We start from the raw sequence: 19,082 nt of genomic DNA, 5'->3' as shown, positions 1-19,082 counted from the left end.
AAAACATTTCAAGATGATTAGCTCATGGCTTTTACCCTAGGACAGTGGCGTCACAGCACACTGTTACTGGAAAAATTGCTGACTTTCTCATTTTTACCATATAATTCTAAAATAAATCAATTGAAATATAAATACTGTACTTACATTTCAGTGTGTAGTATATAGAGTAGAATAAACAAGTCATTCTCTGTATGAAATTTTAGTTTGTACTGACTTTGCTAGTGCTTTTTATGTAGCCTGTTGTAAAACTAGGCAACTATCTAAATGAGCTGATGTACCCTCAGGGATACACGTACCCCTGGTTGAAAACCACTGCCCTAAAAATATGCTGCTACAATGAGTGTTTACTGGGTCCCAAACAAGCTCAGTGCATGTCTATGGAAATACAGTTGTGATGTCAAAACAAAAAATGGTCTGGTTGTTCCAGACAAATGCACTCCTGTTGCACATTTGTTGTTCTTCTTTTCATGCTATATGGATAATGGGGGGAGCATTTTAACTTCTTTTCAGCAAAGAGATAAAATGGACAAGAAATGTTGATGCTTACACATGCGGCCCACAGTGTGTTTCCTGGGCCACAGGGGCCAGGTGGCAGGACAGTGGCAGTCCAGACCCCGACCCTGGACCCCTGCCGTACAGAGCCCGCTGGCTGCCTGCCTGGGACCCCTGCCATAAGTCCCAGCCCCCCACCACACAGGGCAGGCTGGCTGCCCGAGCTCACTGGTTGGAGCCAGCCGGCTGCCCCAACCCCGGACTCCCGCCCCAGGCAGCTGGGAACCTGGCGGACCCTGGCATGCTGGCCTGCCTTTAGCACACAGCTGAGCTGGGCCACAGCTGTGTGCTAATTGGGCCACATGTGGCCCGCAGGGGTTGAGAACCCCTAATGTAAACAATGATCTTCCAAGACAATAGCCATCCAACTGAAACTACAAAGACAATAATAGCACTCTTGCTTTGACTTACAGGAAGAAGCAGTTGCAACAGAAGCTATATAAATGATGATATCCAAGCAAATTAAACGAAACGCCTTTAAAATAACATAAGCATGTTGTCAGAAATCTATAAACACCGGGAAATGCTACATAGCTGCCCTCCTAGCCCCAGTCTTGTTTGTCTAGTACAGCACATGGTGTGTGCTCCTGTATTCAAAGTTCTTACAGCTGTGGGTCTGATCTAACCATGGATATTAATTTCTTACTCCACTGTGCTGTAATGCCTAAGCTCAATGGGGATAAGGTAACAATGCAGTCTTATGTCAGAATTTCTTGACTTCTGTTCTTGACTCAAAACACCAAAGTCCATACAATGAGCTAATAATGCTTAAGCATAGTGATGCTTTCACTAAACAATATGGATCACATCTCAGGAGTCTGATATTTTAAAAAAAAAACAAAGAAAACAACAATCAACATGAAAATTTCCTGCAAGCTTTTATTGGGAAAAACAGTAGGTTATCTTCTTCTGGCATCCTTTATCATTTTTAGTGTTTCCTTTTATAATTTAATAATTCATGGCTGCTTAGCTTTGATTTCTTTTCTAACAAATTAAAATCTATAGTTTTTTTCTGTACCCAGGAGACAAGACAATCTTGGTTTCACAATGCAGAAGGAAGAAAATATTTTGCTAGGTGTTCCTGGTTTGCTTAAAATAAAGGAAGCTTACAAGATCACCACTGAAATAGACATCCGTTAAGCCACAAAAAAAGGAGAATCCCAGGTTACTGTGGAATCTGGAAAATCTTTTGGTTTCACTATAAAAGGGCAGAATCATTTTTACACCTGAACGTAGAGTTGTAGGGGCTCAGGACTACATAAGGATGTTTTGTGTGCTGCCATGGTAATCTGACTTTTTTCTAATGTCAGCAGCAATTCAGCATTACCATGGTGAGAGGATGCAGGTGCTACACAAGAAAAAAAGAAAGCAATTCAAGTAATTCCAATCAGAGTACTGAATACTTATTAAAACAATGGCATGCAGGAGGAATGCTTATAAATTTGTTAAATAAAAAGAATTGCCAGCATTCATGGTCTTAATTACAATTTTTTTTTTTGTCTGAAGACTGAGATACTATTTACATTAAGCATGTAAGATTGCATGCCAGAAGATTGGAATGTCTGTTAATGATAAATAATTGTCCTTCCACTGCAAATATGAAAGGCACTGTTCACTAAAAGCCTGTAATTTTCAATTCATGTAGAATATATAGAAGGTGGAAATAGTTACATGTTTTGTATTTTTAAGTCAACGATGACACTGCAGCTTTTTTTCTCAGTCCCACTTTATGCACTTTAAACAAAATACAAATGTGTTCCTTTGGATGGAAATTTTATGATAATAAAGACCATATTCTGACCTGGGATGCAGCTAAGAGTGAGAATTGCATTTATGTATCTGAGGTCAAACTTTGGCCCCTAGGGCATAGGCAGAGACCACACATGACAGTTTCAGTGCCCGGTACGCCCTAAACCCTGAAACATCTTCTGGCCTCAGGACATGTATTAGTGCAATGAGGATAGAACTGTGCCCAAAATTTTTATTATATTGACTTTAGTGAAAATATACTGAAAATTTCTGTGGTACTTAGTCTAGAAACTACCAAGAATCTTTGAGAAAAAGGTCAATGCAGTAAATTCCATCCAAATCCTGGTAGTAAACCCAGATAGCAAAAATCCATGCCCTGTTAAGACTCCAGACAAATGTGTTGTACATACATCGCTCTATAAATGCTAAGTATAATTTTTTTTCTTATTTATAAAATTGTTTTTTTTAAATGATGGCTGATTGTGATGTCCTGCTCAGGACACCCAGAACTGTGAGCCACTGTGTTGCTGCTACAGAACTGTGTGTTAGCTCCTTAACACGCCAGCCTGTCTGCTTTGCCAGCAAACTCTTCAAGACTCTGCCAATCTAAACCTTGCCTGGCAGTAACAATCAGTGAACTCCAGTTCCCAATTTCCCCAGGGAAGGAGTAACACTGGACAGTCACAGAAATTTAGATTTGCCTCCTTCAAAGAAACACAATGCACGCCAGCCTGTTAGGTTAGCTGAAGACTCTCACTTCACTTTAATACACAGTACTGAGATGGTGTTGTAATATAACAAGAACAAGCTTATTAATAAAGAACAGAGATTTAAGTGATACTAAGCAAGAGAAAAAGAGACAGGTCTGGTTACAAACAAAACAAAATAAAAAACACCGTTTAGTGACTAAAACTTGATCTTAGCAAATTACAATCATTGCCTAAGCAGTTTTCTTACTCACATCAAGTTACCAGCATCTCCAGCTTTCCAGGTCAGAGGACTCAGCATTCACAGAATCCAAGGATGCTGTTCCCTTTGTTCCCTAAGTGATGGATAACTAGAATGTCTGTCTGTTTGCAGGGCCGGCTCCAGGCACCAGCTTCTCAAGCAGGTGGTTGGGGCGGCTGCTCCGGAGAGGGGCGGCAGGTCCATGTATTCTGCGGCAATTCGGCGGATGGTCCCTCACTCCGGCTCGGAGTGAAGGATCTCCCGCCGAATTGCCGCCGCAGATCACGGCCGCGGCTTTTTTTTTTTTTTTTTTTTTTGGTTTTGGCTGCTTGGGGCGGCCAAAACCCTGGAGCCGGCACTGTCTGTTTGCTCCCCTTATATTACCCAAAGTCCATTGTCTCTGCCTCGGGGTTCAGACTCTGCCCCCTCATGTGCTCTGTAAGCTGTAGCTTATTCACTCTGTTTACAGTATATGTAAATGCACTTTCATTGTCTTCTGCCAGTAATCAAGCCAGTTGGACAGGTAAATACACATTCCTTTGTCTAGGGCAGCCTGGATTTATGCCATATACATTTTAAGAACATATTTCTAACACAAATACATAACTCTTTGTACACAAACTGTACATACATCATGCAATGATTTTGGGACCAAGATGTCACCAGTTTACATAAATCTTACATGACACTGTTTAGGTACATATTATGACAACAGTGTGTTGTGGGTACTGAGTATGTCAGGCCTAATATGAGTTACAGTATGGTGGGGCATTGAGTTGGCATTGAGGGGGCTCCCCCGGTCCCACTGATTGTGTTTCCTGATTTCAGAGGGTAATTTTAATCTTCCCCAGTACTGGGGTTTACATGAAGCTTTTGAAGAGAACACTGTATCATTTTGTTTTGAAAATTTATTTGGGGGAATAAGTGGATTTGGAATTGAATCAGCTTTCAAGAGATGTGATTTTTTTTATCAATAAGCTATTGTGTTTTGAATACACACTGTACTCTGATAAAACATCTGGCCAAGCTTGAGGATTGCAGTTATCTAACTGAATGTTTAGCAAAGATATCTTTCAATTCAGATCTTCAAGAGACTCTTTTGTGATTCAGCCATTCAGTAGTGATCTGTTTTCACACATTGACAGGAGGCTACTGCCTTTGATAACTTAAAATGTAAATCTGTCTTTGAAATACTGTTTGTTTCAAGTATATGGAGCAAACAAACTTCAGCCAGTCTCGGGTCTGCATTAATGTTTGCCTGTCCACCCTGATGTATGTATCTGATTGTGCTTACAGAAGAGGGCATGAACCAGTTTGTGTTTACAGGACCAATATGTGTGTGTCCTTGTTGTGCATTTGGTTTCCTAGCTGTGCCTGGGTGGTGCACATAAATAGATATATGAATGAAGTTTGGGAGAGGAAACAGTTGTACAAGTAAAAGTGTGTACAGAAAAGTGGAAGCTGGTCCATACTGCAAATAACTGAGGGACGGATTTTCAAAGTTATGCACCCAAACTTGTTTGCATACATTTGCACAGGACCAGTTTTTACACTCAAAAGATCTGATGTGCATGTGCATGACCAGTTAGTTGCCTAAGTGGCTGTGTGTGAAAGCATATACCTGCATGCACACATCAAACATTTGCATGAAAATGTATGTGCACAAGTAAATGTGCATGTCTAGCTTTGAGAATCTGTTCGATATACTCTGGGTCTTGTGAGTACAGAAGGGCAGGAGAATACTCCTCTCTTGTACTTGGTTCAGTGTATGATTAACTGCAACCTAACTCTCTCTCTATTTAAAAAAAAAAAAAAAAGAGAGATCGCCAAAAGTAGCATTCAGTTGTAAGATAGACACTCAGCCCTACCTCTTACACCCCTTGCTGCTTAAGGAATAGAATACAAATGTAAGGTGAAGTTTTGTACAGCACTACAATTTTCCCTCTACTATCAAAATTTGACCTTTCTTTCACATACTATATGTTAACAATACTTTGAGCGAAGTATGCAGATTTCATTGCTTTGGGGCTTTTGGAAGCCTGGGTCCAATTAGTGTCTCTTTCTAAAGATAATGGATAGGACAATATATGCAAAACAGCCAAGGGCTCCTTGCTAACATGCAGAATTCTCACATTATTTCTCCTGCAGAGTATTAAAATTCTCCACCATTGCCCTGTCTCAGAAGTTCTTTAAGAAATAAAATTCCTCTAGCTAATGGATTTAGAGAGATATTTGACAGAAAGCTTTAGACAGGTTTTTATATAAGGAGAGAAAAAGAGAGAGAATTGTTCCTTAATAAATGACAGTAAATGCTACAGCTGTTTATCATCCTTCATTGTCATGCATGCCACACTGATTAGGCACTGCACTAAAGGTGGGGTAAAGCTTAAGTTTCATTTGAGCTCTCATGCCATTTAAGGCAAAAATCCACAGAAAACTGCTAGCAGAACTGATACTTTATGCCCAGCAAAAACTGATTCCAAACCTTGAGTGTTAGACTTACAGCTTTATGCTGTTTTTGTTTCAGCTTTGCCATTCTCTCCCCCCAGCCCCTACATCCCCCTTCCAGTTTGTTTTGTTGTGCTATTGATCTGTTTTTGGTTTGATAACTTAGGGTACGTCTACACTACCCACCAGATCGGCGGGTAGTGATCGATCTACGCTGAAGTTGCGTATCTTAGCTCAACCCCCCCTCCCTAGTGTAGACCTAGCCTTAGAGCCAGATTCTGCCAGCCCTACTCCAGGTGAGTCACACCTTACTCCACAGCTTGTCCCACTGGAGTCAGTGGCACTGTTCAGGGAGGGATGTATTATTGAGCATGCATATGGATATCGGAATCTGGTTCACCCCCTTGAAGCGTGGGTGACAGAGATGGCAATTCCCTGTAATAACTTTGGGAGGTGTTACTGTATTAAGTTTGTGGGCCAGGGATTATATGTAATTCCCTGGGGAAAGGTGACCACAACCCTCCAGGAATTAAGAACGGTAGGGGGAGATTAGGCAAATTAATTCAGGTTGTAACACCTCCAGAGAGGTACCAATACCTGGAGATGCTCACAAAAACTGGTTCAAACTAAATTCTTCACAATCCAACAGACAAAGAAAGGACTGACTCGGCCTGCTTTCTGATCCAGAAAACATACAGGATATTCTGTACAGGGGGGCCCCAATCCTTCCTGGGAAGGGTTGAAAGGACTTGACCTACTGAGTCCCTATAAGACTAATGGGTGACTACAGGTAAGCATGCATATAGGCCTTTTTATTGTTTCTTAATGTTTTCTTGGTAATGCTTTCATCTTAAGAATAAATGTGCTTGCTTATAAAGAGCTGTGTGATAACTCGTAACTGCTGGCAACTATGTTGTTCATAGCCTTCAAAGAGAAATCAAAATGCAGACACTCGCCAGCTTAGGCAGTCTGACCTGCTACAGATATCACAGTGTAGGCAAGGAATTGCGCAGTCTAGAAAAAACCCAGGAGGGAGAGAGACTCTGGTCTCTGCCCAAGAGAGATGATGACTGTGGAGCTGGGAGCCTAGAGTGGATGCCCTTAATGGATCGCAAAGAGGGACTCAATGGACAACTGCACCTGTAAGTCAGTGGGAGTCTGAACAAGGCCCCTACTGGTAGGGCTAGAGTATGGAGGGGAAAATAGGTGAGATGTCTTAAAAAGGAGAGGAGATAAATGGAGGCTAGTCAGAGTAAAGTTTCTGAAAATTTTTCTCACTTTCTCATATCCTTCTCACCCCATTCTAAACCCACAAAATTAGAGCTGACTGGAGGATAGCAATTGTGTTTTTATTGGGGATCAGACTCACTCAATAGCCTGGTGGTTATGGTACAGGCCTGGGATGTGGGAGACACAGGTTTAGTTCCTGCTCTGTGCAGAGTTTTTCATCCCAGGCCAGATCATTTCAAATCAGGGACTTGAACCTGGGCCACCCACATCATGTCCTAACCACCCAGTATAGAGGCTCTTGCTTTGTCCCTGACCCAAAAACTTCCCCAATGAAAGTTTAGTGGAAACAGATAGATAGATTCGGAGACATGTTTTGACTTTGACACAACAGCATATTTTGCCAAATCAGCAAAAATGTTTCAACCAGCTCTGCACAGATTGTACAACTGTTCTGTGGCAGGGCAGCTGCTCATATGTGGCACGCAGGGGATTAATTTTCTATTTGCCAACAATTGCACAGAGAATATTGTCCAGAACTACCCATCCTAATGCATGCGTTTGTCATAGTTTATTAGTGTGAGGCACCCATCTTCCAGTGTTATAGACTGTAGAAAGAGCCCTCTGAAGTCAACATCTTTTATCAGGATATCAGCCTAGGAAATTACACCATAGTTAAAGTAGGATGGGTCAATTGCACAGTGCAGTGTGTATTTTGCTACACTATATTGGCTTTTCATTTACATGGTAAAAGAGGATTATTCATTAATGGGGTCAGTTCAGCTGAATTTCACCTCTGGGTGGCCCATGGAAATCCCAGAAGCTTCAACAACTAAGCAGGCATGAAGGATAATCACTGAGTGGCAAATCTCCTCTCTCCAGCATTTGTAAAATTCTTGATTCAGCATTCCACAGTATTCCTTTCCCCGTGACGCCTCCCAAATGTATTACCCTATATGGTGGTTGAATTGTCCTGGGAGAACTCCTTTGAATCTGCTGAACAGGGCCACTTAGTGGATTCATCTTTGCCACAGTGCTGTGTAATTCAGTGAGGGTATACACTGTCAACTTGGGATGAGTTTTCAGGCTTTGTGATCAGGCCTTGAGTGTTCTCTAATGTAACTTGTTATTTTATTTAGTACTCAAAGTTTAATCGAATCCAAACCTCAGCATTGGCAAATACTGTAACAAGGTTTCTTTGGAGAAATGTTAAAGATGTGTCATAATATTTGAAAAAAAATAAATGTGAATATTTTGCCAGCACCTATAATTTAGGTAGTGGGAAAATGGGTGAAGTATCTCGTGCATCTAGTTGAGTTTGATGTGAAAGGCAGTCATTGCTTTTCAGATTTGGCTAAAAGTAGGAATTATCCTAAATGAATGGGTTGATGATATTTGAATGGCTTTAATTTAGGCAGCTATAAGACAGACATGCTTTAATTCTGTGTATCAATAACAAATGTTCTGCATTTCCAAAGAACTTCTCTCATTTAACTCTTGCCCAGCCCAGTAGACAGTTTAGTTTATTAAAGGCTTCATTGTGGTTGCATCTAACATGGCCAAACAAGGGGGCCCTCTGGGCAGCCTCATTAGTCCTTGGATTGTAGGGTTACCATATTTCAGCAAGAAAAAAAGAGGACGGGAGGAGCCCCGCCCTAGCCCCGCCCCTGCCCCTCCCACTTCCCGCCCCCCAGAACCCCCAACCCTCCCCCCGTTCCTTGTCCCCTGACTGCCCCCTCCTGGGACCCCTGCCCCTAACTGCCCCCCAGGACTCCACTCCCTATCTAAGCCTCCCTGCCTCTTGTCCCCTGACTGCCCCAACCCTTATCCACACCCCCACCCCCAGACAGACCCCTGGGACTCCCACGCCCCATCCAACCACTCCCCACCCCCTGACAGCCCCCCCCCAGAACTCCCAACCCATCTAAACCCCTCTGCTCCCTGTCCCCTGACTGCTCCGATCCATCTCCCCACCCCTGCCACCTGACAGCCCCCCCCCAGAACTCCCAAACACTCCCCCCCTGCTCCTTGTCCCCTGACTGCCCCCTCCTGGGACCCCTGCTCCTAACTGCCCTCCAGAACCCCACCCCCTACCTAAGACTCCCTGTTCCTTGTCCCCTAACTGCCCCCTCCTAAGACCCCCCCCAACTGCCCCCCAGGACCCTACCCCCTACCTGTACCCTGACTGCCCAAAACTTTCTCCACTCCCCCCAAAAAGCCCCCCCCCGTTTCTTGACTGCCACCTCCAGAACCTTCCTGCCCCCTGACCTCCTTACCCTGCTGCTCAGAACAGAGTGTTGGGCTCTGTGCAGCCGAGCCGGACACGTGGCTGAGCTCCCCAGCACAACAAAACCCGGTCCCTGGCCCTGCACAACAAAACCCGGTCTGGCCCTGCACAGTGCTGCCGGACTGGGCTGCAAGGGAGCTGCCGGCTCAGAATGCAGGGCGGATCCGGCTCCTCTACAGCTGCTCCTGAGTCCAGCCCGGGACTTCCCTGCAGCCCTCCCAGCCGCTCGCTCTGCTCTGCGGGGGGGAAATCCCGGACATTGTGAGTGCTTTACAAATTCCCCCCGGACGCTATTTTTAGCACAAAAAGGAGGACATGTCCGGGTAAATCCGGACGAATGGTAACCCTATTGGATTGTGACTCTAGGCACATAGGGGAGAGCAGGGGCTGCTATGTGCCTGATGCCCCCACTTCCCCTGGGAGCAGGTAGGTAAAGCCCTGGCTCCACCCTCACCTCAGCCCCTCATGCCCAGTAAGTTTTGCTGGCTGGTGAGTAGGAGGAGTGAGAAAGGGCAAGTACTAAAGGCTTCAAAACATTGGAGATTAAAACTCTTATATCCACAAGAACTCAAACTCCCATCTGAACATCTTCTATTGGCACAAAACCCCTCAGGGTTCCATTCCAATAGGCAGGCAAATTGGACATGCATTAGTTCCTCACCATTAAGGATTTCTATGTAGGTCAGCTGGAAGAGACAGAGGTACAATAAGATTGAGTCATTTGAACCTTGTAAAATGCTTTTATGAAATGATTCTTGTTAACAGAGAGAAGAGGAAGTTTAAAGTTTACTCGTAAAGCCTCAAGATGTACTGTGTATTAGGAACTCCATGCAGTTATCACTTAGAGACCTCTGGGTATAACTTTTTGGCTGTGCTAAGGATTCCTCATATCAGCTTCTGGAATCCTTGTTCCTTCTGTATATATTTGTAACTTTTATTTTAATTTCAACATAAAGTAAAACAATTTTAAACTTAGAAATTGTCTTCAATAGCCAAGTAATATCACCATCAACATATAGGTACTGCAGGGACACTCTCTTATATGACAAATTCAAGTTAGAAGCTAATTATAACTCTTCACATAACTTGAAAATGGGAATATATTATTAATAGCATTTATACTGTCCATCCATGTAGTGCAAATCCTTTCTGTGATGAGAATCATTAAAGATAGTAGGTTCTCAACTGCTTTAAGCCCCAGAATAATGTTCTAGTTAGTGTCCACTTTATTTGGCTTGATGCCCACTCATTGTATTGCACATGGATTTTTGCTCTGCTTTTGTCGAAGCTGGAGTGCTCTAACTAAAAGTGAAATTAAGAGAATGTGTGTTGTGACTCAGTGTTGCCCAAAGGGTTCATCTGAACAAATCTCATTGTAGTGGATACACCTATTGCTCTAAAGGTGCATGTGTCCTAATCCGAGAGGCCTATTAACTAAAATGTTTGTGCCCTCATTACACTTGGATGTAAAGCAGCTCAGCTTCTGTAAAGGAACTGAATACAATTGAACCATTGACCCACGGCTTGTCCACATGTTTGTGCAAAGCCCTGTGGATGGGTACTTCAGTTTTAGAAATGTGCTTCACACCGTACAAGAGCTACTGAAACCCAGGTTGAAGTTGTGCTTCATGAAGTACAAGTGCCTCCAAAAAACCCTTCCTGTTTATGCGCAAAGGAAATCTTGGCAAATCAATTTAGATTGGCAGCACAGTCGAGTTGTTTAGATCATGCCTTAATCCTTCCTTGTGTAAACACTGAGCATTCAACGGGAGAGGATGTGTGAGGGATTGAGTGGGGTATGTGCTTGCCCTCTTTGATTTACAATAAAATTCAATTTAGTAACACAACGATGGAAAGAAGGGAAGATTTTTGTATTTATTTGTTTTTGTTTTCTTTTTTTAATACCTGGAGGAATACAAAACAATACAACTAGCTGGAACAGTAACTTTTATAACTTTTGTGTTGGAAGCACCATTGTAAATTGAGTCTAATGCACTGTAGGTTTTTGCAGGAGGCCTGAATTCTGTTTCCTTTCCTGAGTTGAAATCCTGGCCCATTGAAGTCAAATGGCAAGACTCTGACTTCAATGGGACCAACCAGGATTTCACCCATAATCTCTTGTCCGACCTGTCCAATGGAATGCAATTGCCTCAGCTACCTGGGAGGGAATGAAAACCTCATTTTATTCAACATAAACCTCTGAGGTTGACTAAGAAACTGCTGATTACTTTTTAAGGGAATCCCTTTATCTGTTTGCGAGTAAGGATGGGTGACTCCAATGCAAGGCCTTCAGCATGAGAAGTGTAGAAAAATGGAGAGCTCCCTAAGGCTGGAGAGAACACCTCAGGGGCTGAGAACGGGGGTGGGGTTGGAGAGAAATGCACATTGACTCTATATTAGAAAAAAATTATTTCCCAAATCAAACTATTGTCAAAACCTTATAGCTGAATCTCTTCACTGGCAACAGTGTTTCTTTAACCTTGAAAAATCTTCTCTTCCACTAGGTTGTAGGCAAATAAAGTAGAAATAGTTTTACAATTATTATCAGACATCATTATTATTTATGTTACGGTAGTGCCTCGCGTCCCAACTGAGATCAGGACCCCATTGTACTAGGCACTATACACACACCTAGAAACAGCCCTGTCCTGAAGAGCTCATGATCTAAAGACAATAGAACAAAAGGTAGGAGTGGAAAGAGGTGAAGTAACTTGTCTAAAGTCACACAGCAGACAAAGCCAGAAATAGAACCTAGGTAGGTCTCCCAACTCCTACAGCAGTGTACTAGCTACTCTAGGACATGCTGCCTTTCATGGTAAATGCTAAGAAGGTTTATTTTGTACATAGGCTAGTAAGTTTTAGAAATTGCTCCTGTTAACACTTGGTTGAAATGAGCTAGCATGAAAAAGGAATCCACTGACACTGAGGGATTAAAACATAGCTCTTTGTTTTAAAGTGGCCTAATACATTGTATATTGCTTGCTGGGTGGAATAAGTATAGTTGAAACAAATATGGTGTCTGGTAAATAAACTCACTTCTGCATCAGGAGACTCTGTAGTAATAAGTGACTCAGCCCTCAAACTCCTACTCTGCTCTGACTGTCGCACAGAGTAAAAAAATGACACTGTTCTGCTAACTAAGCTGACAGTTTTACATTTCCAGCTCTTCTATAATTAGTATTGATTCTAAGCGCTCTCTGGTCCTGTGACCCTTGTTAGTGTCCTTTTTCTCTTATAAAAGCAAGTCGACACCTGCTGCCCGTTTCAAAATGTTTTTCATATACTTTGACTAGAGCTTGGAAGACTTTTGATCTGAGTGATTCTAAGATTGCAGCTTCAGGCTCCTCAGTTAGGACCATGGTACTTGGGAAGAAGCTATCTGAAGTCAGCATCAATGTTCAAGTAGGATTTTAAAAATAAATACCTGTTCCTAATGTCTCTGCCAAAGGGTACAGATACCTTGTCCCTGGCAAACAATAAATTACTGGCAACTTGTGCTCATAGGTGCTTCATTTATGGCCCCAAAAGCAGGAATTCCACAAAGGGAGGGACCACAGGGGAGAAATCTGGTCTCTGAACTCCGGGCTGTATATATTGGTAAGAAATGTAGAGCTGAGTATTTGGTGCTTATTGGGTTTTCTGCAACCAAGAGATAAAGTTCTTGCTGGAGAAGGGGCTCTGACTGACTCACCTGCCATTTTGTTGTATAGAATTGCTTCTTCCGTGTAGTTTTCTTTTACAGGAGCTGTTGGCTGCCATCTTGAAATTTCTTCTTTAGGGAAACAGTGCCATTGACTCTTAATTTTGAGTTACAGTAGCATGTTGGAACACTAGGCATTCTTGCGCCCACAGTATCTGCAAAATCCTACTCTAGCCCCCCAAGTTGCTGTTTTGGGAGGGCAGTGGTTTCGGGACAACTGATAGCACATTTTTCTTCCTGCTGTGTGGTGTGAAAAAATTGAAAGTTGATGTTTTGCCATGTATTCTGCAAATCATAGGTATACCATAATAGACATTAAAGAAACAGAGAGGCAGAGTGCAGCTCTTTGGGATACCAGTTTAAATAACCTCTTCAAGAGAGGAAAAACTCGTTCACTAGCTGGTAATAAATATAAGACGCTCAGGCCTTGGCTGCTATTTTTATCAATGCTGCAACACACTGAAATCCCTTCTGAACTGAACAAAGGAATAAACCTGCTGAAAGAATAGATTTACTGACATTTAAGGAAACTTCCCTGTTCTATTCTTTCATGAAAAATTGGGGGATAAATAGTCACATAAATCTTGTGCAAATAGCCAGAAAGCAAATTAAGGACAGCAGTGATGCATCTCCACAAGAACCTTCTTGTCACGGCTTTCTGACTTCTTTGGATTGGCCTTTTTGAATGGAAAACTCAGTTGGTATTTTACACACTACGGTGAGTTTCTCTCCCTCAGCATTCATTTTGCCTTAGGACATCACTGCAAGCAGAATATATGGTATGATGGCAACCTCTATCCTTTAGGACAGCGGTAACCAAAACCAGGCTTGTAGGGACTTGATTTGATCTCCATGGGGGAGGCAGGACAGTCAAGGTGGAGGCGGAGGAAATAATCCCATTTCCTGGGATTAACTGGGATTGGACTGAACAGCAACCTATGCTGAAGCAATTCTGACTAAACATTTTGACAGTCTGAGGCCAACAGGGTCATTAGACGGTGTGTCCTTGTGAATAGAGTACTGGAGTGAGATTCAGGAGACTTGGCTTCTATTCCTGGCTCTGCCACTTACCTGTTAGGTAACTCTGGGGAAATCATTGCACCGCCCTGTGTCTCAGTTTCCCCATCTGTAAAATGAGGGTAATTATATTGCTCTCTTTTGTAAAGCACTTTGAGAGCTACTGATGAAAAATGCTGTACAAGAGCTAGGTATTATTTATTAGCTGTGATGCTGAGAGTGTGACACAAGACCTTGCCACTTGTGCACAAGCTGTAAGAATGACTGAATGTACAGTGCAAAGCAACAGAGGGTCCTGTGGCACCTTTAAGACTAACAGAAGTATTGGAGCATAAGCTTTCGTGGGTGAATGCCCACTTCATCAGACGCAAGTTAGTCTTAAAGGTGCCACAGGACCCTCTGTTGCTTTTTACAGATTCAGACTAACACGGCTACCCCTCTGATACTTGAATGTACAGTGTGCTGTTTTTAGAACATAGTGAGTAAAAATCCTACATGAACAAGTCAAACTCTTTATGAATGAGTGGGTGTGACGCTCCCATCTGGTGTTATCTGGACCAGTGATCTGCTAGGTCACTCCAATCCTTGACTCTGGGAGCCAGCCTTACCATGCTCTGCTGTGAGAACCCCCACTCCTGGGCTGTTCACGCACAGCCTCTGGCATGTAAGCTGCTCCTTGGATTGTGCAACTGAATGACACTAGCCAATATCTCCGGTCCCAGACACAACTCTAGGAACCTCCGTCTTGCAGTGCCCAGTTATGCCACTAGATGCTGCAAGCTTATATGAGTTCGTCAATTTAACAAAGAAATTGATAGGTACCAGGCTTGTTATCCCAAGGGGAGTCTCTGACATGCTTCAAACCAAACGCATTGCTTCAGGTAGAATAAACAAACAGATTTATTAACTGCAAAGATAAATTTTAAGTGATTATAAGTCAAAGCATAACAAGTCAGATTTGGCCAAATGAAATAAAAGGAAAATACATTCTAAGCTGATCTTAACACTTTCAGTGCCCTTACAAACTTAGATGCGTCTCACCACAGGCTGGCTGGTTGCCCTTCAGCCAGGCTCTCCCCTTTGATCAGCGCTTCAGTCGCTTGGTGCGGTGTCTGTAAATGTAGGTGGAAGAGAGAGGAAGAGAATGGCAAACATCTCTCCCTTTTATCATGTCCTTTCTTCCCTCTTGGCTTCCCCCCCTTCAGAGTCAGGTGAGCGTTACCTCATCATAGTCACAAACTGACCAAAGGAAGGGGGGTGACTTACTTGAGAGTCCAACAGATCCTTTGTTGTTGCCTAGGTCAGTGTCCTTTGTTCCTGTGAGGCTGGGCTGGGTTTGTCCCATGCATGCCCTGATGAGGTGTAAAATGCCCCTCTGCTTTTGGAGAGTTTTTGCCTGGGCTTGCTTTAAGCCACGAGGCTACATTTTCAGCCTCTTAACTATATATATGAAATTATAACCTATAACATTACTATGACATTACTGTAACAACAATTACTATAACATCACTATAACAACAGTGCTCAGTGCATCATGAGCCTTCCGAAGACATTCGACATGACAAACTTTGCATTGGATACCACACAATCATTTTATAAGGATGAACACGGGGGTGTAGGGTGTTCCCATGAGGCACAGAACGTCAGAGTGGGTTGTTCTAATATGGGACACACAACTTTGAGGGGTCTAGCACTCACTTTCTGTGCCCATTGACTCCAGTGGGAGGACATACAAATGCTCAGCAGCTCTCAGGATTTAGTCCCTGGACAATATTAACCATTTACATCTTAACTGCCGAGGACTGCATTGTTTCATTTCACAATGACTAACATGCCCCTTTGTTTTGTGTCTTTAAGACTCCCTGGCTCTGGAACACAAGGCAGTGCTGGAATGGATACCCATATCAGGTAAGTCATCCTGTTATATAGAAATAAATATACAACCTCATTGAGAAGTTGTTTTTACTATGCAAACCCCACGTTTTATGCAAATGTTGATTAGCTTTATCAGACTAGCAAACAGACACCATTTCGCTCCCCCTATTGTCCAAGTCATGGAGGAGCAACATGAGCCGCATCCTCAGAGAAGGAAATATACCTGTCCCTCCTCGTGAGGACAAAGTGTATCAGCGATAACTGTCAGAAAGACAGTATGTCTGGGGGGGACAAAAATCTCCCCTGAATGAAATGTATGCATGGTGGGAGGAGATACCTCCTCGTACTCAAAGTGTGGGAAACGCAGCCTTGAAACCACTCCCCACTAGTGAGGTCCCAGAGCTCAGGTTCCAGCCTGAGGCCAAACATTTACACAGCAATTTTACAACCTCGCAGCCCAAGCCCCCATGAGCCCAAGTCAGCCGACCCGGGCCAGGCTCAGGTGTTTAATTGTGTAGATGTTCTCAGAGAACTAATAATACTTACCTATCACTCAGAGGTGTTGGGATTATCAGTTAATCAATATCTATTAATATCAAATTTTAAATAATATATTAATTAGAGAGCTCATTAGAGAAAAATGTCATCGTGCATATGTGGTTAGGAGTTGGCATTGGCAGCCATTTGGGAAAGTTCAGCTTAATGGATATGTATTTTTATGCAATACCAGTTTGCATTTATCTCATCACAGAAGTATCATACTTGCAAGATTACAGAAGAATGTAAGTAAGCATCAGGCTACAATTAGAGAGCCCTGGGGATTTCACAGCTGTTTGAGTGAGAGCAAAATTATGTTTGGAGCTAATTGCCAGTTTCAGAGCAACCATTTCCTTATGCCTCATCTGTCTTCTTAATACTTTTAAACATAAATCCATTGTCATGATATATAGTATTTTTTTTAAATCAGGTATCAAAAATCACAGATATCACCTAACGATGCGGGCTTCAAGACTTGTGGTAACTTGTGGTTGTGTTTTTGTTTTACAGCATTTCTACCCATCTAAATTCCAAATTTTCAGAAAGCCTCCAAACATTCACCTGTTTAGCCCCAAATGTTGTTTTTCATCTTTACTTGTGTAACAGCAGTACTCAAAACCCCCAGCAAGGATCAGGGGCCCATTGTTCTAGACCAGGGGTCGGCAGCCTTTCAGAAGTGGTGTGCCGAGTCTTCATTTATTCACTCTAATTTAAGGTTTCACGTGCCAGTAATTCATTTTAACCTTTTTAGAAACTCTCTTTCTATAAGTCTATAATATGTAACTAAACTATTGTTGTATGTAAAGTAAGTAAGGTTTCAAAATATTTAAGAAGTTTAATTTAAAATTAAATTAAAATGCAGAGCCCCCCAGACCTGGGCAGTGTGAGTGCCACTGAAAACCAGCTTGCGTGCCGCCTTCGCACACGTGCCATAGGTTGCCTGCCCCTGTTCTAGACATTGTATAAACCCATAAGTAGGGGTGCCAGCATTGTATTTCAAAAATAAGGGACTGTTTTCTTAGCTCTCCCGCCCCACTCCTCCTCCCGATAGTAGTAGCAGTATTCTCATAAGCAGTATTCACATAGTTTGCCAGGGTATATCTTGCTGCTCTTTGCAGCACTCAGCAATTCCCAATCTTGTCGTACAGAGATGAAAAAATAAGAATTAGTACCCAAAAAACTAAGAGAAACCAGTTTAAGAGTTTGCAATTTGAGACGTCTAAAATGTCAAGACGTTTGTAAACTGCATATTACATATTACATACATAAGAAAATCTGCTTCTGAAGAAAGAATCAGTATGATTGGCTAATGAGTGTGAATATTTGCTAAGCTTATGATCAGGACCGAGAGGTTGCCCTTTGTTCCTGAGAAAATTAGTTGTACCCTTTGAATGCTAGTGGAGATCTATGAGATCTATAGAAACAAGCTGCAGACAAAGAGAAGGTCCAGTGCCAGAGAATGAGTTTTGATAGCTAGCAAATCACAAAATAAAAACAGTCATTGTCCCAGAGAAAAAATGTGTGTTGGGCTCTAATCAAGGTTGTGTTTGCGGGGGTTTTGTTTGTTTTCTTTGTTTTCTAAATGGATAAAAGTTCTAATCATGCTGTGACTCACATGAATTATTCAACATGGCATTCCAGAAATCCAACACCACTCTATATAGATATAGACAAGTGGGTGATTCTGCATTCACTTGGTTTGCTAAGGCCCAAATCCTCACTTTATGCACTGTTGAAGTTAAGGATCAGGAACTAACATTGGAACTGATCAAGTTCTCTGCTTTTGTTGTGCATTTATGAGATGAAACCTGGCATATCCTCACAGTGTGGGGGTTCCCGCCACCCGAATTATCTTGATTCTTGGGTTTAGAAAAACTTATCAATAGAGAACACCCAACAATCCTAAAAATTCTTCTAATACAAATTTTCCTTTTAAATTCTTTGGGGACTTTGACTGTAATTCCAGCTTCCTTTTTAGTTCATATACTAGAATTAAGTTTAAAAAACTGCCGCTAATCAACCTCCTTACTGGCAATGTCAGTAGAGCAGACAAGGACTGAATGGCCCAGAGAGAATGAACTACACTTTATCACTTATGGATTGCTCCTTCATTGGTGGGGAAACTGGGGAGAGCTTACCATCCAACTCGCCATGCCTTTGGATTCTAGGATTATCAAAGGTGCCTTTTACCAGCACTACATTAAAAACTAAGCAAATACATAAAAAGCTAGAAAAGATTGTCTAAAAATGGGCAAGCAGACCTGGTGATGGCAACAATTGAGTTTTTGCATTGTCTGTATGATTGACATAGTTGAAACTTAAAAAAACCAACAGTAAATTTAAGCACTTTTAAAAAATTTGTATTGTATTTTACAAAGTAGGAAAAACAGTTATCCCAGAGCATTGGCTGGGCACCTAAAGAGGGTTTTCTAAATATTAAAAAATACATGAAAATAAAGATTTAGTGACATGAAAAGATTTTAAAAGAAGAAATCTGTTTGTGTTATAGAATAGAAATGATGATCAAAACTACACATGTAGGACAGATTTTGCCCTGCTCTGCAACAACGTTGGGTGGTCCTCCAGTGCAAAGCTGGTCTAAACCTGGTGACTCTGGCCCCTCAAGGATACTCTCTGCCCAAGGGAGTCCTCCAGTGGCATAAAAATGCAGTAACATCTCCTATCCCAGAACCCCTCCCTGTCATTGATGTAGGGGACATGACGAGCAGGAAATGGGCATGG

The 19,082-nt window shown here is 42.3% G+C and overlaps 1 protein-coding gene across 1 annotated transcript in view; it reads left to right on the top strand.

Moving 5' to 3' along the window:
* Positions 1-19,082, top strand: part of CERS6 (ceramide synthase 6) — a 229,234-nt gene that overhangs the window by 156,308 nt on the left and 53,844 nt on the right. Inside the window, exon 5 of the mRNA XM_054043615.1 lies at positions 15,786-15,836. Within this exon, the coding sequence (XP_053899590.1) occupies positions 15,786-15,836 (51 nt within the window). The remainder of the gene's footprint in view (positions 1-15,785; positions 15,837-19,082) is intronic.

Source organism: Malaclemys terrapin, chromosome 11, assembly GCF_027887155.1.
Source record: "Malaclemys terrapin pileata isolate rMalTer1 chromosome 11, rMalTer1.hap1, whole genome shotgun sequence".
Taxonomy (NCBI): domain Eukaryota; kingdom Metazoa; phylum Chordata; order Testudines; family Emydidae; genus Malaclemys; species Malaclemys terrapin.
Note: the sequence above shows the minus strand (reverse complement) of the source record. Positions and strands in the feature narration are given on the sequence as shown.